Consider the following 27,617-nt stretch of genomic DNA (forward strand, 5'->3'; position numbering starts at 1 on the left):
ACGTTTTTATCTTCTGCAATATTCACTATCAGATATAGGTCAGGGTAGTGATATCTGTTCAAGCTACGGACAGATGTTAAAATACATTTGGACTAAATAAAAATATGTTGACGTACAGAAAGTCAGTTCCAGGAACCTTGGCAATTTTCAAGAAAAAAATGTGGAGAAAGACTCTGTCGCGAGAATAACGTCATTTTTCCTCGATGATACATACGAGACGAGAGTGAATGAAGTTCGGAAAGTTCTGTTTGCTGATAATAAATTGTCAGCATGTCATCAAAAAGAACGGCTCACATGCGCTGGTCCGGGTATAATGAATAATAATATTAGCACTTTCCAGAATGCACCAGATCCTATGGTGGATTATAGACAGAAGAGGAGGGACATCCCCCTTTAGGTCGATGTAGCGATCCACTTGCAAGACCGTGAGAGAGTTGATGCATAAAGCTTTGATATTCAAGCATGTAGGGGCCTAAAACCGAATGATACAATTGTTATCAATGACCTTTTTATTATGTGTACACGGTACAACGGGACATTTGCGAATCGCGCTAACGCGTTGGGATTATGGGTATTCGGAACCGGAAGTAAGCTTATCAGAGTCATAAAATGAACTAGGCTAGGCTTGTCAGTGATTCTTTATAAACCAGCGCACGTTGCAGACACTGGTCCCGTAACAAGTCTGAACAACTACAGACCTTGCAAACTGATGTTAATTCATGATCACATACGATGTAAAAGTAACAAAAAGTATACTTTTAAGATAATCGTATAAAGCTTTTCAGAGACACAGAAGCTTTGGCTGTTTATATATCTTCAAGAACGTTTGTTATAACCTTAACATGCAGTTTCACGATCCACTCCCTCAATTATGACGAAACACCTGGTATTAGGCCTAAGCTCGTCAAAACAGTTTTTGTGTGTGTTATATCAATATGTTATTTTTGACAAACATGATGTCAAAGTGACTATTCTACAAACGCATTGTGTGGCAGGGTTGACATTATATTAGTGTTTAAACCTACGTATCGTATACCACTGATACACAAATATTTAGCCTATTAAAACTATTTTGTCCAAAAATTGAGTTTTCCAAATCTACTAGAAGAAGTTGCACATATCGTTCACTGTTTTGTGCGCGGGAAAAAATTGATTTACAGCCGCATGCGCAATTAACTTAAAGGCAAGGCTCGTAAGGGGGCGCTTTTCATTTTCACTTGTTCGTGCCATCGATAATTATAAAGAAAGTTTCCAATGTGTAACAATGCGAGCAAAGCGCATATTAAGGAACATGCCCCTCGCTTGCTAAGGGCATGTTTTCATACACCGTTTACATTTGAGACAGACAATAAAGGACAAGGAACTTGCATGTCATGGACTCCTTCATTGAGAAATAAGCGAGAAATCCTGAGAAATTTCGAACAAAACACGCACATTCAGTCTACTTACATAGAGTATCTGGCCATGTATCTACATCGTATAACATAACGAGTATCGATGTATTGTTTTTGAGCTTGATGAATATCATTCGTATTAGTTTGTAGCGATACAAATGTTAAAGTACGGGTAGTTGTAACTTTTTTAATGTTTTTTCCACTATTGTTGTGTTCATGATCAGTGTCGACCAGTTTCTAGATCTACTCAATAAAGCATATCAGGATACACAGTATTCATCTTGTCAACTCAACATGTACATATGAAGACTGCATTGTTATTGTTGACAACTGAATTGTGGTTCGGACCAGAATTCAAACATAAACAATGACAGTGCATTTTACACGCACAAACATTGTGTTGATAAGTTGACAGTAGGTGTTTCAAAATGTTAATATACTTTGGGAAGCAGAACAACAAGCTGTAGTTGACATTCAAAACAAACATAGTGACAAATACTATCAAAAATTACAGCTACTGGACTTTTAAACGTATTCTTCTTTATTTACGGGCCAAAGGACAAGCCAATTGTTAACACTGATTTTCACTTAACACCATTCTTGGCAAATTTTCACTTATGGTAGTGTGCGCCTCGAATCTGAAAGACTTAACATTTTCCTCGCGGAAAACGGTGAACTATTCTCTGTCAAATTAAATCATATTAAAGAAAATCAAGGGTCATCTTGCAAACTTTGGTACAAGAGAGACAAATTACCTAATATTTACTGTTTCTTGAAATTCAAAACGGATGTTCACTCTATGGGGGAAAATATCTTTTAAGACAGTAAAATCTTTATTTGCTCCATGAGCTTCAAAATGAAACCGTAAAAGTATTATTTAACAAATTCACGAGAGTCCAAAATCTGTCCCCGAGGCGCATACCTTAAGATATAGACCCTTCCTGGCGTTTTTTACACAGCGGATCACTGTCAGTGCGTTTAATTGGCCACCCGGATGACAGCAAGTTAGCGGTTCCTCCCACTGTCCTACTCATTACACAATAATTACTGCCACAGGAATTTTATGTACTAACGGATTGCAACTGGCGCTCGACAAGTGGGACAAACTTTTGTTCAGCGTCGCCGACGGCGCAGCAATCTGGCATGTCTTCAGAGAGCTTCATTCCAAAACCCAGCAATTAAAGGTGATGTCCATATAAAATAACGGCGACTGGATGATGGGCCATGGCTTAGTAGGTCGCCGCTGCATCCTGTGACTGACCAGCGTACTCAATGAAAACTATTTCAACTTATTCTATCGACGCTATGCATTACACATAAATCTTGTGAACTTGGGTCAAAGAGCAAGAGCGAAAAACCTTTGCGACTGCAAGAATGAAACAAGTTAAACAATCATTTATCGACCTCTACGAAATCCTTCAAGGAATGATGACAGTCTGTTGGAAAAAACTTCAAAATCTCAGGAACCGTCGTAACACTCTTGGCCTTTGACATTTTGATAACGGTGTTCTACTAATATTAAAAACAACAACTACATCGAATGTCTCGTTCGGAAAGTTAACTAAAACATCCCTGTTCTCTCTCTCTCTCTCTCTCTCTCTCTCTCTCTCTCTCTCTCTCTCTCTCTGGTCTGTAGTCCAAGTAGTCCAAGGAATGCGCGTATACGTCGCCGTCTCTCAGTCCTTCCCTTCGTGGCGCTATTTAATTGTCATCAGACAGGTTGACTGGTATCCCGCTGCGAAGGATAATTTGGAAACACTTTCTAACACTTTTGCAAGGACGTGAAATAATGGTAGGCTTACGTCGCGGCACTTAATAACCGGTATTTAGCATGTTTAGTGCATCAATACTGTCTAATCGCAGAAAAAAGGGCTAACTTACTAACAGTGTTGAGAAAAGCTAGCAATGTTTGCAGCGCGGTAACCATGCCCAGGCACAACTGGAAATTACATATAAAATGTAGAGTCCCCCTTATTTATTTTTCAAAATTTAGCAAGGTAGTATGCGCCTCAAAAGTGAAAACCTTAAACTTTTGCTCAAACTTTCCTGAACAAATACTTCAACCATTCTCCTTCAAAATCAAGAATTAAAATTAGGGGTCACCGAACAAATTTTGGTACTTGAGAAACCAATTACCGTACCAAAATCTACCGATATTTTAAATTCAAAATGGCTGCCATCCCTGTGTTAGTAACTCAATGAAGAAAAAATGAAATTGTCGATTTTCGAAAAAGTGAGACGGTAAAAAGTTTTCTTACACCAAGAGCTTTAAAATGAACCCCCACAAGAGGTAGATCAGAAAGGAATTGTAAAATTAGTTTGAGAGTCTGAATATCTGTCCCCGAGTCGCGTTCTACCTATTAACAGCCTGTCCGTGAACGGTCAAAATTTCATTACAACTTCAAGCTCTGTTTTTCCGTTTCGCTGACAAGTATGGACAATCAGCAGAGAGGGCAAAGAATGAGAACACACAGGCCAACTTCCATGACACAGACACGGATAAGTATGGGCTTTTTACTCGATAGGTAGACGGGAACTTGGGTGGCGTAGACGTAGAGAGATAGCACAGGCACGGAACGGACAACTGAGAGGATGAAATGGGTCGTTTGGAAATAGATAGGGATGGGTTCGAAAGAGATAGGAGGAAGGACACTGAAGCGCAATCGCGAAAGAAAGAAAACACGATGTATAGACACGGAATACGATTCTTTACTGTCTTTAAAGCATAGAGTTCAACTAGACGAACGCCGTCACGTGGTAGGAATGCCAGGGCGACCGTGTATTACTCAAATCTGTATATGACACAGGTTTATCGAAGACGAATCCAACACGCATGCGTGGTTGTGCGATCAATCGACGTTGAAAAGAGCTACGGGTATACCATTATATGTTTTCCATCCCCTTTATCGCACGTCCCGTGTAATTACCCTTTTGATAGTTTTACGAAGCAAAAGCCAAAGAGAAGTCTCTTTTCAACCAGCTAACCACGGGGATGCTAATTATGGTATTTGCCGGATTAGATGGAATGTAATTTGATGTTCCGTAATGGCCAGATTGGGGGCGTTCACAAGTACAACAAAGACATAAAATAGCTTTAGGGCAGAATACAAAGGTACTAGATAGCCGGAGGACGGATGTGGGTTGGGCGGTAACCGCTGCTGGTTCACCGATCCCTATAGTATTACTACCTATAGTTAAACGCCAAAGATGACGTTCAGGATTTTATACTTTGATTGTGAAAAGGGGAAAGAAAATGTAGCTGATTTCTCCTTTTTCGGACTGTTGCTTGCCGACTTTTTTGTCAATTAATTCCGATTTCAGATGCAATTGTACTTGTCGAAGAACGACCAGCAGGTAACACTGCCCCGAACATGATTTGATTGAATTTGATTAAAGATTAGTTCAGTGTGTCTTGATATGAATATTGGTAGAACGCATGATGAATGGTTAAAGGTGGTGAATGACGATGAGAGAGGGGGGGGGGCGGCGAGGGGAGCGAGATAAAAGGGCACAGTGATGAAAAAAGACGTAAAATGTTTGCATGTTTGCATAGATAAACACGGATACATCATTACAAATATCCATGATACATCGACATACATACATACATACATACATACATACATACATACATACATACATACATACATACATACATACATACATACATACATACATACATACATACATATTTTCACATCTAGCCTAGATCGCGGACAGTGGAACAGTTCCATTGACGTATGAGTTTTATTTCGTGTCCAACAAACAGAACAAAAATAAATATAATATTTTGTCTTTTTCATTGATTTGATGATTGACTGTTGTTCATAAAAATTCAAATTCACTCCCGGCAAAAAAATCATAAACTTGAAGGAAAGTGAACTAAAGAGGGCCTTTTAAGCATGGAAATATTCTCCGCAAAGATTCAAGAAGTGAGACCATTATATGTAGAAACTGTTTTTCCGAATTGTATGTTTTAGCACGATATTCATGTATAAGTTTGGCACGAAAGACAAGACCACTATGTCATGGTTACGTTCCCAGTAACGGTTCGTGCCGTGCATACATGCAGGATCCTTTGAAGAGGTTGATTTTGGCATCGACAAGCATCCTCGGTGATTGACTGAGACGCCCAGATGTCGTGTTGAAGGGCTTAAACCCCATCGGCTACAAGATTTAACGGATAACTGTTTAAAAAACACACACGACGGTGGCAACAGCTAGCCTGCTTTGTCAACACATGTAAAGAGATATGCAACCCCCTCCCACTCTTTTGACGGGGACCACACCAACAATTGGCGAGAATACAACATTAAATTGTCCGCTGGCCATGTGAGAATCCTCCTCGGACCCTCAGGGTTTGACCACAGAGTTACGCCTATAACGGCGAGGTGAATCCTCTTGTGTGAGATCGGACATTTTTCCATTCCTTTTCTTCAAATTTTCACCAAAAATTTCTTTACGTACTGATTTACACTAGGTCGCTTCGCGATTTCGAGATCGAATATGATTAGTGAGGGCGTCCTTTTGTTTGGACATTATGAATATAGCCAATAAATATTTTGCAGACGACATCCGAATGTTTTCTGGCCGACACGATAAGAAGGACAACCAGACATAAACTGCGTCCCGTCGGGCTTTTATTTTCAAGTGTCTTGTTGATGATAATCCCTCCATTGATGCCATATTGCTGCCGAGGGAGTGGTCAGTGGTCACCCTGTTTGTCTTTCTCTAAAGTCGTTCATATGGATCGCAATCCTTACCCGGAATATGCGAGTCCGGGCACTGTTATCGGACTCAGTCATTTGAGAATACAAACCGAAAAGGCGACAAGTTGATCAAAAGGATTACGTTTTAGAGTCTTAGATACACACAAATTGTACTGTAACAGTCCTTTAACCTGATCTGTGCATAGTACATGATCGAGAGAGGAAAGATTTTGACGTTTGCTTTAACTTTTGGAAACTATTTTGTGCTTTTCTTGACACAGTATGATGAATTTCTTAGTTACCGGCTTTATGTACACAGGAAGTTCGCTTAGAGAGTTGTGTTTATTCTTTAAAACTTTGTTATAATACTGACAACCAATTTCTCAACATACTTGCGTCTTTTTACACCCTGGTCGTATATATCGTTCATCAACGAAAATAGGAAGTTCGCTTTGAATAGACAACAAATGTGTGGTGTGATAAAATGATCTAAAATCGTGACGATTTCGATTTTCAGCGATTCTGTATCACGCAGTGCTCTCGATCTTCTAAACAGTCGCAATTTTATCTGCAATTAATTATTATTTCTGTAATAATAAAATTTGCAAGGTGACGCCATGACTTTTATTCTTGATTTTGGAAAGACAGTGATCCAAAGTTTCCTAGAGAGTAGGGGAAAAAGTTTAAGTGTTTTATCTTCGATGCACATATACTCACTTAACGAACAGCTACATACCGTGTTCTATTGATGTTCCTACGATAAGCATGTGTACTTGGACTATCGATTGTCATTGACCAGAAAACTTATCGAATCAAATAATTTTGACCGTAAGTTTTTCATAAACTCAGCACAACTTATCTAAATTCAACTGAGCAATCATGAATTTATTTCCTTTTCGAAGAAAGAGGATTAGTTTCACTGTAAAAATCCCAACTTTCTCTAAACTTTGTCAGACAGGGCCTCTTGCTTTCTGTATCTTTCCCGCATGCGCAGAAGTGCTTGCGAGAGGGGCTTTAAGTGGACCAGGAACATCGTCGAATTTAAGTGAACCTTTTGGTGCCATGCAGTCAGTCTAGTCTACTGCCGCCATCAACATTATGTCGTGAGTTATAAAAATCAATAATTCATATATACAGGCCTTTGAATACAATTGCACTTTGACCAACTGGTTGCTTTGGCTCGACATCAAGTCCACACGCGCGCTCGAGTGCTCACAATTACGCTATACATATGTTTTTCGACTTTCTGATGTACTACCTTCCATTTTCACAGTTCAACAATCTCTTTTTCGTCATACACACGGTTCCCTTCAGAAATTCGAATGAATTGCTACAGTGAACCCTGCCAGTAAACTGTCATTACATTAAAGGGAACTAGTGACAAGTTTTTGTCACACCGGTTGAAAAGCCATTATAAGATTACCAAACGACCGGCGCTGGTCAACTCCTACTCTTTGCAATGGAATATAAAATCTCTGGAGACGGAGGTAGTTGATAGTTGGAAACAGCGAGAAATACACGGGGGATGGGTGTACCTTTGTGGTAGCGCCAACGATTAGAGCCGCCCAGACAACGACGTGTTTCGGACTATTTTGACTGGTGCCAGGAAAGGAGGTAGAGCTTCGAAATGGCCCCTGGTAGTAAATGCATGTAATTGATTTTACTTTGACTTTTAAAAGTGTCTTTTTAAGAGTTCTAGGTATTTATGTTGACCGTTTGAAGGTCTCGTCCACAGTTGATGGTCGCCGGTCATAATGGCGACTATAGCCACATCTCACACATAAATATTTCTTTGAGATTCCAAGTGTCTTGGTTTGCTTGACTTACTAAAAGGGACAGATAGGCTGTAAACAGAGGAGGAGAGTGGGGATATAGAAATATAGAAATATAATATCTCACAGAAACAAATGCTCTGTTACACCGAAACAGGCAAGTTGGAATATGCCACCAGATCAGAGAGACAAGGATGAGACTTGACGTGCCGCAATGATTCACGGGAAAACCACAAATGGCCGCACCTCCAAAAAAGTTTTTTTATAAACCGTCGGTTTTTGCGTTGAAAAATGAAAATCAATTACCAAAGAAATAAATTCAGGAAACAAGACAAGTGTAGATGAAAGTAGACTTGGAACTAAGTCTTGCAAAATTACATCATGATTTTGTGTTAAGGAACTATTATATGTAATCCGGCTAAATGTGTGTCACCATGGAGATAATATTTACCCCCATGGTGTCACGTTCCATGTATACTCTTTACAGTTTCGTGCAGGATAAGAAAAAGATGCAAGTCTCTAATTTCATGTCGCTCGGATTTTGAATCGACAAAACTTTCGGAATATCCTCACACGGAGATAAAAATAACACCGCACACAATTTTATGTCGGCCACATTAATTCTTATGCTGGTCGTCAACCTGTTTTGTTTATTCCGACAGAAGTGTCGATCACAACACGACAAAATGTGATTTCTTGACAACGAGTGGTGGCGTCGATGATTTCAGTAAATATGTCTGCTGACAGAGGGTCGCCAGTTGTCGGCGGGGATAACACGGCGCGTCATTTCTTGTCCAGTTTCCTGTTTATTTGTGACGAGTCGTTCGGAAGAATACACACCCCAAGGACACTTTGGTGAAAATTGTGGTGGATTTGATGTCATTACGGTCATTATTACATGAATGTGAAGTTTCATAGGAGGGATGAGAGAATCAACTGCTGAAACGCGATGAGTCTGTACTTGGCAACACCATGGAATGTTGAAAAACAAGAAAGGGCAGAATGAAAAAAGGGACGAAGAATATGTAATGAAAGAAATCAGGAAAGAAAGAGGGGACGACAGTGAGGGGTAAGATAGAGGACAGATATGAATAGGAGAAGAGTGCACAAATAGACCGGCATTTACGCAGATAATGTAGATAGCCGGCAACTCGATTCATATATAAACGAAATAGACAGAGAGTAGAAGACAGATTCCTACAGCCGATCAGATTGATGGATTGATTGCTCTATGGGTTGACAGATAGATACATGCATGGACACATGCTATAGATAGATCTTGGTTTATAGTGTGGTCGCGGTACACGTGGTCACCAGCTAAGGTACCGCGCATTTGAATTGTGTGACAATTTGCTACATATATAGATAGATAGATAGATAGATAGATAGATAGATAGATAGATAGATAGATAGATAGATAGATAGATAGATAGATGGATGCATACACGTATAACGCACGTATACATACATACATACATACATACATACATACATACATACATACATACATACATACATACATACATACATACATACATACATACATACATACATACATACATACATACATACATACATGTAAAAGGTTCATTTTTCAGGTGAATTTAGGAGACTGTAAGACGGTGTTATTGACCCTAGTATTCCAGTTGGACGTCATGGTGTAATTAACAGTTTCCAGGCAAGAGATAGTCATCGGCAGTTCTGTTCAATTTTCTTTTTGAGAATTTCGTCAAGAGATACTTTCAAGTCGCAACGAATTGAAACCGTCTCAAAGAAATAAACAACAATCGGATATGTGAATGCCGAAGCACGCGTTTTAGGCTGGCATAACAACTTCTGTTCTGAAAAACACATTCTTTTAGATGAAAAAGCTACCTCTCAGCGTCGTCGAAATTGTCCCCAGAACAGGAAGCATTGCACAGTAGTCTGGATGTGCACCTGTATGTGCTGCACTTTGTTTCGACCTTGAATGGAATTTCTCTTCAACTCTGTAATTTTCGTTGATGATAGAGACTCTGAAATTGTGAAATTAACTCCAGTCGTTTCTCTAAAAACAGGATACAAGAAGTCTGACTGCGTTGACTTTTATTTATTTGAATGTGTTGTCTTGTTTTGCTCGTAGTTGCGGACAGTAAACACTTCTTGACGGAAACACTTTTGGCACGGTGCCAAAGAAAGGTTGAGCGTCTATTCCTCTCCCTCTCTCCCTCCCCTTCTGCCCGCTCTCTTTCAAGTTGTTTTTTTTTCTATTAGAACTTACTTTCAAGTCTCGCCCCTTTTTTGTTTCTTCCACTTTCGAAAGCCATATCTAAAACCATTTTAATATTACAATTTCAAAAGCGATCCCCCCCCCAAAAAAACACCAAAACAGCTAGGATACCCGCTGATAATCATGACAAATATGTGAGTCAAAGGCCGTTGAATCGTGACCGAAGTTCTTCTTGATTAATACTCAGAGAAGAAATTGACTTGTTGGTTTTCTGCCTCTCTCCTCTGAAATTCTATGAATTTCTTTTCGAGAAATAGTGATTAGTAAAAACTTTCACCTTATGTGTACATGTGCAGAAAAGTCTTTCAACCGTATAATGCACACTGTCGCCTGATAGTATTGTGTATTACATCCGTATTGTCAATGTTGTACTGAGGGTATTGTATATATATATATATATATATATATATATATATATATATATATATATATATATATATATATATATATATATATTATATATATATGTGTGTGTGTGTGTGTGTGTGTGTGTGTGTGTGTGCGTGTGCGTGTGTGTGTGTGTGTTTGTGTGTGTGTATATGTGCATGCATGAGTGGCTTTCTCTAATAGGATAATTAAAGATTAAAGATGTACGTAACATCACAGATGTGAATTATAATATATATACAAATTATATATATATATATATATATATATATATATATATATATATATATATGTACATACACACATTAACATATTGTCGCACAAACACCATACGTAATATATACAAACACCAATATATTTATATATATATATATATATATATATATATATATATATATATATATATATATATATATATATATATATATATATATATATATATATATATATTGGGGGGAGGGGGGCATTTATTGACATGTGTTAAGTGTTTCTTTCACCCATGACCTTGATTACGATATTTGTTTAAGTGGAAGACATGGAGATACGGTGACCATGGCATACCCCGTCTTTGAGACGCGTGATGTCTCTTTCTATCAAATCTCGCTTGTCAATAAAGTTCTGCTTCACTGGTCCTGGTATCAGTCTGTGCGTCTGGGAGATACCAGAGCCACGGTAGAGTTACCGCACATTCATGCACTCAGAAGGGGTTGAGTCTAAACACACACAGACAAATCGTCGTTTTTTTTCCTCTCGGTGTTTTTTATCTCGTTGTTGTGCTGCCTCGCTGGACGTTGTCTGGTGGCTGGCATGGTGTCTTTTCTGGCAAGCCCAGCCGGTGATCAGCGGCGTCAGGGCGACCAAACGCCAAGTGTTCTTCATTGTTTAAAGGAGTGCTTCTGGGGTACACGCCTGCATGGCATAATCACTGAGATGACCGAAAGGGGGGCATTGTGGAATCTTAAGAACCCTCTTGAGAACGAGCGTTCTGGCAGCCTTCCAATCCATGTGTCTCTCCTTGCTGTCATTAAACATAAGTCGTAAGGAATAGAAAATTGGCGGGAGCGTTACTCCTCTGGATTCAAACATGTTTTCGAATTTCTCAACGGCAATCAACAAGAGATCAAGTATGGCATGGAGGTACTAAAGGCCCCTTTTACCGCCATAGTATGACAAGACTTGAAATTTATTCTGCAGAAAACTGCATATTTTTATGGCATCACCGGTGCTTTTTTGAAGTCTCCAATACAGTATGTAGAGTTGACTTTTTTTTTCATTTGGAAGTTGAAATGGATTGTTTTGAATAAATTCGAGAAAATGGATGATAAAGTCTTTGACGGGAGTTTAGTGTCTCAGTTTCAGCGACAAATGCGAGGTATTTCGTCATCCCTTTCGAGTCTAGAATAACAACCGACCGACTCCAGGGCAAATATTTTCTTTTTTAATTATTTCAGACATGGTGTCTTTTTTATACATATAAAAAAATACCTCCCATCATTGAACCTCAAGAAGGCGACAACACACCCCATCCATTCGGCGTATCATAAACTTCATTGTCCGGCGATCTCTCAGCCACTTGTCAAACACTCAGGGCTCTGCCTTTGCTAAACACGGGGCAGTGATCAAACAAATCACGTGTAAACGCAGTCTCAGCCGCCATGTCGCCAGTCCATCGCTCGTCTGATGACTTCCTCCGCGGAGCCGCAGCCAACACTCGTTAACATGGAGTCGTAGAGGTGATAATTTGTTCTAATGGGCCTAATTATCATCTCCGCTGCATAGGCTTCTACCCCCCGAAAAACACACATAGATTGTTAATATCGATGCGTGTCAGGGAGCACAGGGAGTTTATATTACGGACAAGTCCGACTGGCATGCCATTTTTACGTTTGTCGTTGAGCGAGAAGCATCGTCTCCAGAGCTCTTCCCAACTTCTGATACCAAGAGGACGAACTCACAGCCACATCACCGGGTGTAACATTGGAAACGTCTGAAGTTTGAGTCAAGACGCAAAACGCACAACGATTATTTCTCGTCGCATAACAAGTCCGCACAAGTGTTACCACTGGTAAGATTTTTCCTTTAAAAAAACTTCCTTTTGAATTTTTACACCAGAAGTGACTTTTTCGCCGGACTTCAAACCACTGGTGCTTAAGAAAAGGTCAAAACTCGGATAAACGTGCCTGTAGTCGAAAGTAAACGTGGTGAATCCGACTTTTTCCATCTTCGTTTGAAATACAAATTTAAGAGATTTTCTTGGTTTTCAAATATGATTGAAATGCCTTGATGGTGTTTTTTTCATTTTTTTTTTATCTCGTTATGATTTTAGCTTCTATTTCAGGTGTACCTAGATTTGAGCACCGCCTTGTTTTAACGTACGGGAGAAGTTACATTTTACGAATAATAACTTTCTTTCCTTGGCAGAAACAGAAAGAAGCCAAGATGCAATACTTGATTTGCAGCCTTGTGATATTTGCCGTGCTCATTGGAGTTGATGCGAGACCGAAACAAGCCCAGAAGGGTAAGTATCACTGACGAGCGAAGCGTGCACTGTCCCCAGGGAAGAGATTCCGCGGAGACCGGCGGTGGTGAAATTTCCACCCGATTTATCTAAACGGATACAGTTAGGTGAAAGTGGGCCTTTGTCGTTGGGCCACTTGAGGTATTTACGTATGCCGTGTTTATCCTGGAGGTGATAACAGCGTGTGCTCTTCAACAAAAACATGTAAATCCCCTTCTTTTCTTTTCCGCGAGTCCGTCTGACCAGAGACAAGGCGAATCAGCGACACGTTCACTCACGATTGTCCGACTGAAAGGACCTCGACACACTCGGGAGGCGACGTTGATAAAGGATTTGAAATTGTGAAAGGCGACAGTGATTTGAGGGAATCGTGACCAGTCTGCAAAAATCAGTTAAAAAAACCATGTCGATGTGGCGAGGGAACGGGTTAGGATTGCTTTGGTGATTTTAGGATTTGTAAATTTGAATCTTCTGAGCTCCAGGTGCTGTCGTAATCGTCATGTTGGTGTCAAATTAGGTTGTTTAGTTGACATATGACGTTACTATTGGTGACCAAAGAGCAGGATTACGCTCATAGAGCACACCAGGAAAAGCAGTGCAAATTTGAATTCGAAAACCGCAATAAAAATCCATCTGAGTTATTATTTAACGGAGGGGTTGTTCTATAAACTAGGGCACGGGCAATTTTCAGAACAAACAACGTATCGGTGGGTGTGGGTCCATATCTCTAACGGTTGTCAGTAGACCAAGCAAACTATCAGGACGCGTCGGACACCGAGACGAGTGTCCCAATCGGACTGGCGTCAGTTCGGTGGAGTCAACATGGGGTTTGACGTACCTAGCAACTAGATGTGACACCGGTTGACAGCGTCGTTAGCAACGAAGCTTGCTTCTCCAACATGGTTGCTGGCGTTTAGAGCGCGATACTGAGATTGGTGTTTCTAAATTAGAACAGATACCAGGATCAGATAAAAGTGTGGTAAAGGCGTTTGAGAAATTAAAATTAAAGTTAGAGACCCATCCATGCAATCTGGGACTTACGGTTAATCACCAGACGGCGACCTCAGACACCTGTTGATCTTTTAGTAGCTCCCTGATTGTACAAGCGGAGCGTACAAATGTGAGCTTGTCAATGCGACAGCTTTTAATGCGTGGGAGGGTCGAAGTCCGGGAAAAGGGTAGATCTGAAACGAATATGCAGTTTCCTATTAATAAAAAACTATTTCGTCGCGACTGAGACTGATGTATTATGCTTTCTGTACAGGTTTTTGCACGTTTGGAGAGAGAAGGTATTCGTCAGGCGACACCTGGCATCCGTTCTTACAACCAATAGGCTACCTCAACTGCATCACGTGTACTTGTAGGGAGGTAAGTTATGTGTTCGGCGTATGGTTCCCGTGAAACTATGATACTGCGCTTACTTTGATAAGAATGGACAAAACCGCGCAAGACTGAAACAATACGATATCAGGCAAAACGAAGTGACAGAGCACGAAACTCTATTTTTGCCACACTGTATGGTTAATCTATACAGTAAACCTAGTTCGATGAATCGATCATTCAATCAATCTGCCGATCGATCGAGCGAAAAATCAATCAACCTATCAACCAATCATCAATTAATTGATCAATCAACTTTGCTCCATCGTGTCTAAACTTATGGATTTTTTTTAAATATTTCCACTTTTTTCATTTTTTTCAGGGCTTGGTAAGCTGCATGAACATCAAATGTCCAAAGCTCGACTGCCATGGAGCCAAACCGATTTCTATTCAGGGCCAATGCTGCAAAACATGCCCAGGTTAGTTATTGTGAACAATATAAGTTAGGCCGTTTAAAGAAAATTCTTTGTTTGCCGTCCTTGGATTTTTGTAAAACCTACCAGCCACCCAGGCAAAACAAACAAACACAAAAAGAAACTCAAGTGTATTGACACAAGCTCATTTTTTATGTGGTTTCTTTTGGAAAAATAATATTTTATTTGTAATGGTGTTAACATTTTGTTTCTTTTCTCTGAAAACCTACCAGCACGCGGACGGCAAACAAAGAATTTTATTTCAAGCGCCTTGTAGTATTCATTCAATAGTTCACACTTGGATGCCGTAGATCAATTGAACTCTCTTTTCGCGGCCCAGTGTGTACTGTGGGACGCTTTCCTTCTTTCTACCTCCCCTTTTCCCCTCTTCCCCCTTCTTCTCCTCTTTTTACAATATTTCTTTGCTTTTTTCAATGCATGTTTATATTTCCTGCGTTGAATAATAAACGAACCTGAGGTTGCTTGTCGTACCTGCAAATCAAAGTTTCTTTCCACGTCTTCTAAATTAAAGTTACGACAAATTACTCCAAACTTTATGAATAAAGGTTTTTTCATTGTTTTTTCAGGAAACGAAATGAAATTTACGAAGAAAATAAATAAAAAAATCAAACTTTATGTATGTTCTCTTCTTCACTTTGTAAGGATTTGGTTTTTATCATATTTTTTCTCGTTCACGGTAGACTTATACCAAGATTTTTTCCTTGTATTTCAGTCACTGAGGAACAATCGGACGAGAACACGGCAGTTGGTGACCGTAGTCGAGCCTGCGAGTACCGAGAACGATTCTACCAGCACGGAGAGCTGTTCTCCGTCGACGGGATTTTTAACTCCCGCCGCAGCGACCAGTGTGTCCAGTGCAGCTGTTCGGTAAGTCACTCTAAATTGCTTTGCGAACGTTAGATATGAAAAGTAAATAGGAATTACAAGGCGAAAATATGCAAAAATGCGCCTTGAAAGTGGAAGACTTAAACTTTTGCTCAAACTTTCCTCAAGGGAAATTTCAGCCATTCACTTACCGATAAGAATAAAAATTTGGGGTCACCGTGCAAAGTTTAGTACTGGAGAAATAAATTACCTAACATTTACCGATGTTTGAAATTCAAAATGGGAGCCATTCCTGTGTTAGTTAACTCGGTGTGGAAAAAATACACTTTTCGATTTTCGACAATCTAAGACGGTGAAAATTTTTTCTTCCTCCATGAGCTTTAAAACGAGCCCCACAAGTTGTAAACCAGAAAAGAATCGTAAGAATTTAAGAGTCAAAATATCTGTCCCCGAGGCGCATTCTACCTGAAGGAAGACTTGAACGCGCCTTGAAATTGAAAGAAAATATTTTTCAATGTTTTCTGAAAGGGAAATCTAAATTATTCGCTTTCGAAATCAAGAATGAAAATCAGGGGCCACCACAGTGCAAAGTTTGGTTCTAAAGAAACAAATTATCCGGTAGTTACTGACACTTTACATTCAGAATGGCCGCCGTCCCCGTGCTATCATTTCTACGAGGAGAAAAATTAGTTTTCGGTTTTAATAGAAATAAGCCAATGGAAACTTAAGTTATTCCATGAGCTTCAAAACGAGCCCCCCACAAGTGGTAGACCGAAACTGTATTGTAAAGTTTGAGTCCGAGTCCGAATAACTGTCCCCGAAACGCTCTCTATCGACTCACGACCAGAGAGCATGGACGAAACAGTGATGTCTTCATACAGAGGTAATAGCATTCTTGGTTTATGTTGTATCGCTGCCACCAAACGTACAATCTCGAGGAGTAGTAAGCAATGAACCAGAGTAGTAATGCATATAATAATCGGTATTCCAAAAGAAAGTATTTTTATTTGGCTGACCAAGATCTGTGTAATATGTTCTTGGTAGTCACATCATACAATCACACCATACCACACTTGAGTGCTCGATGATGGTTTTTCGAATATAAAAGGATGAAAATACCCTTGATAGGAAAGTGAAATCTGCTGGCAATTGCCACACCGCTCACTAGTTTCCAATCCATTCACCACCAAGCAGCAAACCTCCCCGTTAGCAACCTCCCTATTATAACACCAACAACTCCCCAAAGCCCGCCCACCAGGAAAGAGCTTGCAAACATATTTTCACGCAAAAGTTTCTATTTGCTTCGTTAAAAACGCAGAAAACAGTCACATTCTTTACTATAGCTTACGATTCAGGTCGAAGGGGGCTTCGACAAATGAACTTGAAGATGTCAACTTTTATCGCGAGTACTATATATACTAGTATTTACCAATAATATATATATATATATATATATATATATATATATATAAGGTCCATTGGATATATGTTGTATAGACTCCTGCTGACGTGGTTGCTTTAACTATTCAATGAATTCACCCCTTTTATCTTGACTCAGTAGTATTGTATTTCATTTCCAACAACAAAATTACAATCCCAAAATGTTTCACGGTTTGTACATAACGAACGACATGGAAAGAAGACAGCAGACGTGGAATAGTTTGGCCACGGTTTGATAAATTTCGACAATAGACGAGTCGGATCGTCGCTGACTTCTTCTGTTTTACTACACGCCTTGCCACTTTAAAAATATGTTGAGCGTGAAATTGCCTTTTCAACGTCACGGCGCCATGCCACATACAAGCTAAATTGACAGTTGTATTCCCTCTGTATTTTCCCGTTTGGCTCGGCGAGATCGAGCTAGCTCCGAGAACGGTAAGGGATACGTTGAAAACTGGAACGTAAATGCATTTCTTCGAGTGTATCCGAAAGATAAACCGTGCATGAAAAAAATAACGACTTGTCGTAAAATTATCTTTGTGAGTCCGCTGCACATCACTGCAGCCAGAAACACGCTCCTGAAATTGTGATGCTTTTTAAGATGTTTAAGGTTTTAAGGCGATATTGAGTTATCACAAAATAACTCGTACTGCGTAGTACTTTTTAAAAGCAGTTTTGTGTGTGCTTTTCCCTGTGGAATTTTTCAAAATAGAAGGAACGAGCTATGTAAAGTTGACCGAATAGCTCTGCGCATACCTCCGTGAGCTCACAAGGCGGGTTCTTGTGCAATCTGAAACTGCAAAATACCTGGATACGGTTTACTGCGTGGGGGCCACTCAACGGTCGTCCAAGGGCTCTGTCAGAAGAGAGCGGAAAGACATTTCTGAAAAGTTTGTTTTGTGTTATTGTAAGGATGGCGTCTGCGTCTTATGAAATAAACATCAGTCAAGAAAGTTTGTCTGAAGAGCTCCCCGCCTGCCTGTTTGTCGACTTGTGCGCCACGGAGTCCAGATGGTTTGATGCGCATGCGCATGCCGTCCATCTGATAAAATGAGCCTATCACCGGATCTTACACTTGTGGCTTCTCCAGCAAACTTAAAAAGAAGAAGACGAAGAAGGAGAAAAAGAAGAAGAATGAACGACATTAAATCGTGTAGTATTTTGGAGGCTAATTATCAACAGTTTAATGGAAAAATTTACATTAGATGATCGTTTATTTCACATCAGTGGTGACGCCGGTATCTCGCAGACGACACTGCAATTTTCTGGTCTTCCCACACAGATTACAAGTCACAGTGCGGTCTAATGCGGTCATAAATTGGACTTGGAACTTCAAAACAATACATTTTGCTCTCGAGACCAAATTAAACATTTACATAAATCGCCATTAGGGACCCACTTTAATGACTTTCTACTGTGTTAAGACCACCCTCTTCGGTTTGGGAGACCATTTCGCTATCAGCCATGTTACGTCATCAGGGCCGAGATGAGTCGGACAGACAATTAGCTCTGGAAGATGGACTTAATAAAGTCTTGTTTTATCTATACGATGTGATACACTAAGCTTCTTCGAGTCACAATAATGAACGTGCTTTGTCTTCAAGGCAGCAGGTCTCCAGCGGTATCTGGCATGATGGCTTTGCTTATCAGGACGGCCAGACGACAGGGTATTTACACATAAAACCCCAAACTGATGTATAGGTGTATTTATCTTCACAAAATGTACATTCAGCTTTCCTGGATGTTGGTGTACGGGGTGGGGCAGCCAAATAGGCAATTTCGAGAATCCACTCATAATCAGATGTCTTTTCAAGTACAAGTATTTTCTAGTGTACGGTATATTAAACAAAATTCGATCGGGGATTGAATCCGTTTGCAACTGTTGCTCTCAGTGTTACTTTTTGGACATTTCTCTCCCCGCTATAATATCTTTCATGGAAAAAAAATCCCCTCCGCCCTTCTCCAACTTGCAAGAACTCTCAGCTACCTTCTGCTCTTGGCAAATAATCGAATCTTACTCCTTGCGGCCTGCCTGCTTGGCTCTTGTAGTGTTGCGCAGAGCAAAATAATTAATTTTTTTAGCCCGCTGATGGTGAAAAGAACGCATGCGCATTCTTTCTCCGGTCATCGATAAGAGGAACGAGCTATACTACCGTTTGCCCACAAAAACACTTTTTTTTCTTGAGCAACTTTGTTGGCCTCCCATTATTTTAAACAATTCAAATCACCCCACAACTGTTTCTTGAGGATCCTGAGGTCAATATTACATGGTAGTCTGCGCCATTTGAGTGTATTTTGTTTTATTTTCTCTTCTCAGGATAGCCGTGTTTTCTGTGCTCTGAGAACCTGCCCACCAGTGACTTGCGACAATCCCGTTGTCTTGCCGGATTCTTGCTGTCCTGTATGCCCAGGTAAGTAGGCTAAGGACTTTGAACTGACTTAAGATTGCTGTAACTCGATGTCATTGCTATTTTGTTTATAATTCGAAACAAATGACGTCAAAACACCAACTCCTATTTACGAAGATAAGACTTACGTTACTGTACTGGCCGCCCCTTGAAATATCTTCTCACAATCAACAATAACCACGTCTCAGATTAAGCCTTTGAACGCCGTAATTTTTCCCACTTCAGGGAAACATTTTACCAATTTTTATACACTTTTCTGTAAATTTTAAAGAAAATTTTGGACCAAATGAACATCGAATTCCATCTGTTACGGTTATTTATCAAAATTTTGGAAAAAATATGAAAACAAACTTGACCGGGGTATATTTTATAAAGGCACCAACAAAAATTGACTTTGGCGCTCAAAGGGTACACGAAATGAACAAAGTGAGGCTCGAAGGCATACCGGCAATTAATCTCTCTCTGCAGGAGAGTCTTGTGCCAGCGCGAATAACATAGTGATTTGGTGGCGTGGAGACGTTCTATGTAAAAAAGGTGGTTCAAACGCGAGAAACCGATTTCAGTGTTTATTCGCGTTTTTAAGTCAGCCGTTAAGTAAGGACAGGGAATCATTAACCAAAGACAGATATCGCTAAAATGGCTGCTATTCTATTAGGGTTTACTTCTGAAACAACGTTATACGTTATGATATGAGCCGTATTGGAAGAAAATCAGCACTTATTATTGTACATTTGAGGTTCGCTCCACTTCTAACAATATATATATATATATATATATATATATATATATAATATATATATATATATATATATATATATATATATATATATATAATCTACAATCGATATAATCTGTTCTCATAAAGTACCACATGTGTTATAGTTGTCCGAGACTCAACGTGACTGAGTGAAATCGTTTCTGCGTCCGTTAACATTCCAATAGTTGGTATCACTTACTAACACGTGACGTACACGTGACTAATACCTTCAGATAACGGCGAAGAATGGGAATACGATTACTACGACACTGCGTCCGAGGACGATGACGACAACGTCAACGTCGACTCTGTCGGCACAGGAGCCAGCAGGCCGGGGCGAAGACAGCATCTCTTCACCGACGTGTTGAAGGGGGAAGTCATTATGTCCGGACCGATATCCGGCGTACAGCATGTGGAGGGCGATCTCGCTAGCGACGAGGGCGATGATGGCGACGGTGACGAATTCTCAGAGTTGATACCTGGTGCAGCGCGGAGGGATTGGGGAGAAGGGGAGAACAGAGGTAAAAGTGATTGTCAGTATATTTTTTGTTGTCCATGGTAGTTTTTTGTGGTGTGAATGACGGCGGCGGCGACGACGACGACGACGATGATGATGATAATGATGGCGACGACCACGACCACGCCCACGACCACGACGACGACGACGACGTCCACGACGACGACGACGACGACGATGATGATGATGATGATGATGATATTGTATTCCTGGTGTTGGTGTTGACGAAGTTGATGATATTGAAGATTCTGATTGCTATATCGCATCGATGACTTTGGCATCAAGTACTCTTTACTTATGCTAACAGTTGTGCTAGTAGTAACGACATAGTTGTGATATAATTATGAAAAATAGTCCCGCACACTGTTGCGTTTAAAACTTCTAATGGAGCAAGGTAGTCATTGCCCTACTTTGCGAATTCTTAAGTATACTATGTAAAGTGAAGCTTTCCACAGACACAATTTAAAAATCACAAATCACGTCCATTTTAAAAGCGATTGGTTACGCGATTTTGTCCTAAATTGTTCATTTCTTACTCTTTGTTTTATCAGATTGCTTGTCCAATGGACAGGTCTATGATCACGGACAGTCTTGGAATCCCTTCTTGTTCCAGTTCGGACGAATGAACTGTATTCTGTGTACGTGCAGGGTAAGTAACATTCGAAAAATCTGTCTAACGTTTAACCACGATTTACCAGGACAGAAGTCACCGTTTGTAGTGAATATGGACGGCGATTAACTGTCAGGACGAAGTCAGTACAATCTGGACTGTTATTGCAGACGACTGCACGGATGGATAGCACTTGCACAGCAATTACAAAGGCACACGAGCGTGTCGATTCATAACTTTGCTGGCGTCTGCGTGTGAGACTGTCTGTGTTTGCTCGGTGTCTTGCAAAGTGTACCCGTTCTAGAGGTTGTTGAGTGTATGTATGTATGTATGTATGTATGTATGTATGTATGTATGTATGTATGTATGTATGTATGTATGTATGTATGTATGTATGTATGTATGTGTGTGTGTGTGTGTGTGTATGTATGTATGTATGTATGTATGTATGTATGTATGTATGTATGTATGTATGTATGTATGTATGTATGTATGCATGCGTGCATGCGTGCATGTATGTCTGTATTATGTATTATGTATATATGCATGCATGTATGTATGTATGTATGTATGTATGTATGTATGTATGTATATATGTATGTATGTATGTATGTATGTATGTATGTATGTATGTATGTATGTATGTATGTATGTATGTGTGTGTGTAGTGTGCATGTATGCATGTATGTACGTGCTTAATCATGCACGCAAGTACACATGCATGAGTTTACCTGGTTTGCCGACGACAGGATCATTTAAGTCACTGTCTATGGGTGAACGAATTATTTCACAGTCTTGTTCTGAGTGACCCAAACTTGCACTTGAAAACTGGGCGATTCCAAGAGTAATTTTATATTTGTTTTGTACATCTCGTTCCACTTTAGAATGCCAAAACTAAGTGTGAAAGATTGTCGTGCCCATCCGAAGACGAACTACAATGTGAAAATCCAATCAAAGTGAAAGGAGAGTGTTGCAGAAGATGTCCAGGTAAGTATTCAACTTTTATCCAAAGGATTTGCTTGAGGTAGAACACGCCGCGGGGACAGATATTCAGACTCTCAAATTTTGACAACTCTTTACTGATCTATCACTTAAGCTTTCGGGGGCTCATTTTACAGCTCTCGGCCTAAGCAAACATTCAACCGTCTTAGATTTTCGGAAATCGCAAATTTCATTTTTCCCCAAACTTAACACGGGAATGGCGGCCATTTTCGAAATTCAAATATCGGAAAACGTTAGGTAATTTGTTACTCTACTTCCAAACTTTGCACGATGACCCCTGATTTTTATTCATGATTTGGTAAGAGAATGGTTGAAAGTCTCATCGAGGATAATTTGAGCAAAAGTTTAAGTCTTTCACTTTCGAGGCGCACGCTATCTTACATAAGGTCCGACAACCGTAATTATTGAGGATTTGTCATATTATTTGCTCCCTACGTCAACGGAGAGTTTGAAATACCTTCGGATCTCACATTGCCTTTTTGGACGTAATATTGAGTTACGATATACGTAGGGGGTATCTGGGCTGTCCACAAGCGTCAAGACTGTGATTCGTCCACAGTAAAATGACGTCACAATTTCTTTGTAAATCATGACAGGTGACGCTGAGGGCGAACTTGCGGAGGAATCCGAGGAGTCCGAGTGCATCGTTGACAGGGAAGCCCTGCTGGTTTACGAGTACACGCCGAACTCTGCCGAACACATGGAACACACTGGAAGACATCAATTTGTGATCGATAATTTAAAGGAAAAGGTTACGGAGCTCCACAAATTTGAGCTAGAAGCAGGTGAGATTTCTGCAGCGTAGTTTTGCTTAATCTTTTTACTTGCATTTTAGGCAGGGTCGGGACTACTATGTGCCGCTGCAGTGCACAGTACAGTAAACTTTTTCAGTATTTTTTGCCTACCCATTGTAACCTTAAGCATATGCAATTAGAAAGAAAATGACTACATTTAACCCATTAATCTTCAAAATCCTTTTTTCGTCGTCACAGTCTTCAGATGCCTCAAAGAAATAAAAGGACTCCTATCTACTCTTTGAAGTTTTCAAACGTTTATGTTCTTACTACCGTGTATTAGGGAACTGATGTGAAGACTTTACGCGCTTCTTACCGAACGATTTCTTATCTTTTTTTCTCTTCAGGAGAAATAAGAGACTTTGAAATAGAAAGATTGTCGGCCGAAGAATTCGTTCAACTTCGAGAACAGGATCGACAAGGAAGGTTCGAATTAAGCGGGGCCACCACAGAACGTAAGTAAAACATGATAATCTAACGTCTAGTATGCAAATCTGTAATCACCCGATCTCAAAATATCCTCAGTTTTCCAAGAGTTTCTTTGAATAAGACCCATTAATGACTGAAAAAGTATAGAACACTGTCATAAGTGTCGAAAGTGACATGTAAATTCAAACGTTTTAACATCATCTCAGATTTCCCGCCATTTTCAAAAACTAATCATTTGACAGAGAAAATAAAGATTACAACGACAAAATGTTGGCCATCGTTTGTTGTGCATTCAAGTAAATTGCATCATGCTTGTTTCTTGGATGATCACAGTGTGCACGAAATACTGTTTCTTGTACTTTTCCGTGGGGGACGCCATTTTATGAGTGCGGCACCCGTTTATGCCAGGATGTATGGCCCAAATCAGCGAGCAGTGATACTTCGATACAAGTCCTTCAGTTAGCACAGTTGCACAGCTCGAGCAACTTTGGTTTGAAAATAAAATCATGAAAAACAATGCATAAAATTCGTAGCTATTGGGGCTTTAAGACTGAAAGACAATTTCGGCAGTGAGAAATAGTAGTCGGTCCTGTCTGCATATGTTAAAAATTTCACTCTTATTTTAAATTTCAGATCGTCTGAGAAAGCTGAAACGTCAAGAAACGAAGGTGTACGAAAACTGCGAAGAAAACTGCCATAGAGAAATCGTCAAACTTGTGAGGGCGCTCAAACCGCGGGAAATTGAAAGACGCGTCAACCTGTGCGAAAAAAGCAGAAGCCGCGAATCTGGAAAAAACGACAGCCGCCCAGAGCGAAGCCGTAGGCGGGAATAACTTGACGGATGGAAGCTGCTCGAAAGATATAAGAGTGACTGAGAATTTATTTGAAGCGGAGCTGAGATAGACTTTGCCATAAGTTTTACAATTACTGGAATGACCCCCTAAATGTGCAGTAACTTGAATAATTCAAGCGATTATGGGAAAAATGTCGATAGATTTGATATTATTTTGTGATTATGTCTTCCATTCTTGATAGTCGGGGCGTCCACCTCATGTTCACCTCTATTTCTTGTGCTTGCGCACACTTAATTCGTGTTTACGATAGTAATAGCGCTGTTCACGGTTACAGGTTTGTTACTAAATATAGCTGTACGCGCTCGACATCGGACACGCAGCTTGAAATGCGGACAAATTTTATCAATGTTGCATGCGTGGCTGTTTTTGCAGCTTGTACTCTGAGTCGTGAATATGTTTTTTAGTATTCACTGTTACACTAGCAGTCGCCCACTGAGATGTATTTTCGTCGTTCTTGCATGCGTAATTTTCAAAAGCGTAATCTAAAATGCGGACAAATATTTATTTTTGCATATTAATGAGAGAACAGTGACGTAAACTGTGAACGGCCCTATTGAAATAGCAATGTTGATTTTTGCGTACTGTACAGGCCACAACTATGGGCAAATTGTACCATATCCGCGAAATTGATGTTTTAAGTCGGATACTTTACCACGGTAGCGTTTGACTTATCATGGACTCGTCACGTTGCAATATACATATTGTGAGTCAGAAAGTTGCCTTGATTGGCCGAAACAAACATTCGGACCAGATGAGCCATGCTTCGCAGTTCGTTGTCATAAAATGAACAGGTGTATATATTAACAGATCTAGAATAATTATTATTCATGAATCCGCCTTTTTGTTATTTTCACGGATATCGTGATCTTTGGTATCGTTTTGCACATTTTGTTACTAGACTGGCGGCAGCATGGCAACATAGGGGCCGTCGATAATGATTGCAACGCGCAAATGACAAACGAAAGTTACTGTGTCTTTTCTTGGAGGGGTTTCGCTTCATTTCGAACACCGTCTTCAATTTCGCACTACCTGTATAACAAAATGGCGTCACAGACACCGTGTGTATGCGTGATAAAAAATCACCGTTCAGATTTTGTGTTGCAATGTTTTTTATCAAAGACTTATCGGTAGTTTTAAACTTCTGACAACCTATCAAGTCATAATTTGTCGCCAGATTACCGCGCCTTGACGTCCAGACGTTCATTTAGGGGCGGGGTTTGAAGTCAAAGCAATGCCATGCGTTTGCCATGGACATGTTGTCCTCATCCACTGTTCCTTGCGAACATAGGCGTCAGAAAATTATGTTTAACGTATCTGGTGTATTCGTCTCAAAGAAACGTTTATGTTTTCAACTTGGCGGCATATTTCATAGGCGCATGTTTTGCGCTTCGGCTGACATGCGCTTTACATCCAACTATCCCCTTGGATGTATGGAACATGAGAAACACAAAACGCGAACGTGCGCCTGTGACAAATTTTTATATTGCCGGCTATCATTTCAAACCCAACTTGGCTCAACTCAAATTAATTGACACATTTTCCATCACCCCTGTATTATCTTCAGGGTGAATTGCCTTTTCGAGACGATAGGTTGAAATTAAAGATACATTAAGGGTGCGGAACTACGTCATCCATCGTCCGTTGAGAGTCACTTCATGACTTAGATACCGCGTGGAATATGTGGTTACAAAATTGTACATCTTATGAAACCAACTATATGTTTCAGTAATCATTAAAATCACTGTTCTCATCAAAAACATTGATTCACATATGGACAGTGGTTATAAACTAGAGAAGCAACAGTACATTTCCCATTGGTGAAATGACTGAATTGATCATTCACTGTAATGTAAAGTAGGTTAACAATGCGAGATGTGAGTGCTAATGCGTAGAATGATGGATTTTGTTGTTTCACAGTGTTATGTCTGTCGTTGTATCCAATGGTAGGAGTCGAAATTGTAAATTACTTGTGATAGAGGGCGCCCTTATCTCATCTCTAAAGAAATCCGCGTCTCATAATGTGCTGTTCATTTTTTTTGTTGCCAAGTTGCCCTCACGCAATGATTGCGTGAAATAAACAGAGGAAAATTGCGGTTGTATTCATAACCCCTTCAATGCTCCCTGAAACACTTCGAAGAGCTGTCAAAGTTTGTGGAAGTTACATTTGTCAGGAAATCTCCCCTTGACTGCAGTAACCAGCAAAGATGCTAAAACTTGGAATAAAATTACCCAGTACCCAGATATTTGGAAATTCTCCCTTCAGCAAGATACACACACTTTGTCTCTCAAAAATACCCGCTCTTAGAAAATAAAAATCTGCTTGGTAGCAATAGCATGGTCGAATATATCTTGCTTGTAAAATTTCTTGCTATAATGTACGCTATATTTCTGACTTATGACTGCCAAAAGTCACAAAGACTAAGTTGTCTATGGTGAAGTAGACAAAGAAATTGTTTTTATTTGTTGTGTTAGATGTAAATATATATAACCTTGAACTTAGTGTCGCACATGTGAATGTAATGATATAAAATAGTTTCTAAGAAAGTTTTATATTTTTCTATTTTACCTGTGAAGGAAAACTTTAAGATCCACTGTCTGGAAGGTAAAATAAATGGAATAAAATCTAGTGTGAAAATATAAACTTTGGGTATGACATGCTTTTGTTAACTTACTTTTTTGTTTGTGTGGGTGTGGGCTTATATAGTAAAAAAAATCTAAACAAAACCTGATTGTATGTATATATGTATGTATTTATGTATCATGTATATATGTATGTATGGATGTGTGTGCGCCTTGTACATTGTATTTATGCCTCTCTGTCATACACAAATCAAAACACAAACTAACTGGAATGTAAGAAGTATGAGATCTATTGAAAATCTTGCATACAGCTACCAGTTAAGTATTTTCTTTTACTTTGAGTAACATTTGAAAGGGTCAGGGATAAGAAGGGTCATTGCAGATGGAGACAGCATTTGTCAAAGGTCGTCTTTGCCACACTTGATTGGCATTGAACATACTTGTTAGATTTTGTCCAGGTCTGTGATTGGATGAATTTCTTGTGTACTTGTGATTATTCATGTAAAAAAATGAAAGTTGAATGTACTCTGTACTGGGG

The 27,617-nt window shown here is 39.8% G+C and overlaps 1 protein-coding gene across 2 annotated transcripts; it reads left to right on the plus strand.

Moving 5' to 3' along the window:
* The first annotated feature begins 12,338 nt into the window (after nt 1–12,338).
* LOC139118532 (chordin-like protein 1) lies at nt 12,339–27,140 on the plus strand. Of its 2 annotated transcripts, none has more exons than XM_070681880.1 (12): nt 12,339–12,596; nt 12,953–13,049; nt 14,314–14,417; nt 14,752–14,848; nt 15,576–15,730; nt 19,446–19,539; nt 20,527–20,814; nt 21,362–21,459; nt 22,305–22,407; nt 23,019–23,207; nt 23,564–23,671; nt 24,279–27,140. In XM_070681880.1, the coding sequence occupies exons 2-12, from the start codon at nt 12,971–12,973 to the stop codon at nt 24,476–24,478; spliced, it is 1,515 nt and encodes a 504-aa protein (XP_070537981.1). In that variant the 5' UTR covers nt 12,339–12,596; nt 12,953–12,970; the 3' UTR covers nt 24,479–27,140. The 2 variants fall into 2 exon arrangements, with proteins under 2 accessions (XP_070537981.1, XP_070537982.1); XM_070681881.1 differs by having other exon boundaries at nt 12,455–12,596; nt 12,959–13,049.
* Nucleotides 27,141–27,617: the final 477 nt, after the last annotated feature.

The sequence above is a fragment of the Ptychodera flava genome, chromosome 19, assembly GCF_041260155.1.
Source record: "Ptychodera flava strain L36383 chromosome 19, AS_Pfla_20210202, whole genome shotgun sequence".
Classification (NCBI taxonomy): Eukaryota; Metazoa; Hemichordata; class Enteropneusta; family Ptychoderidae; genus Ptychodera; species Ptychodera flava.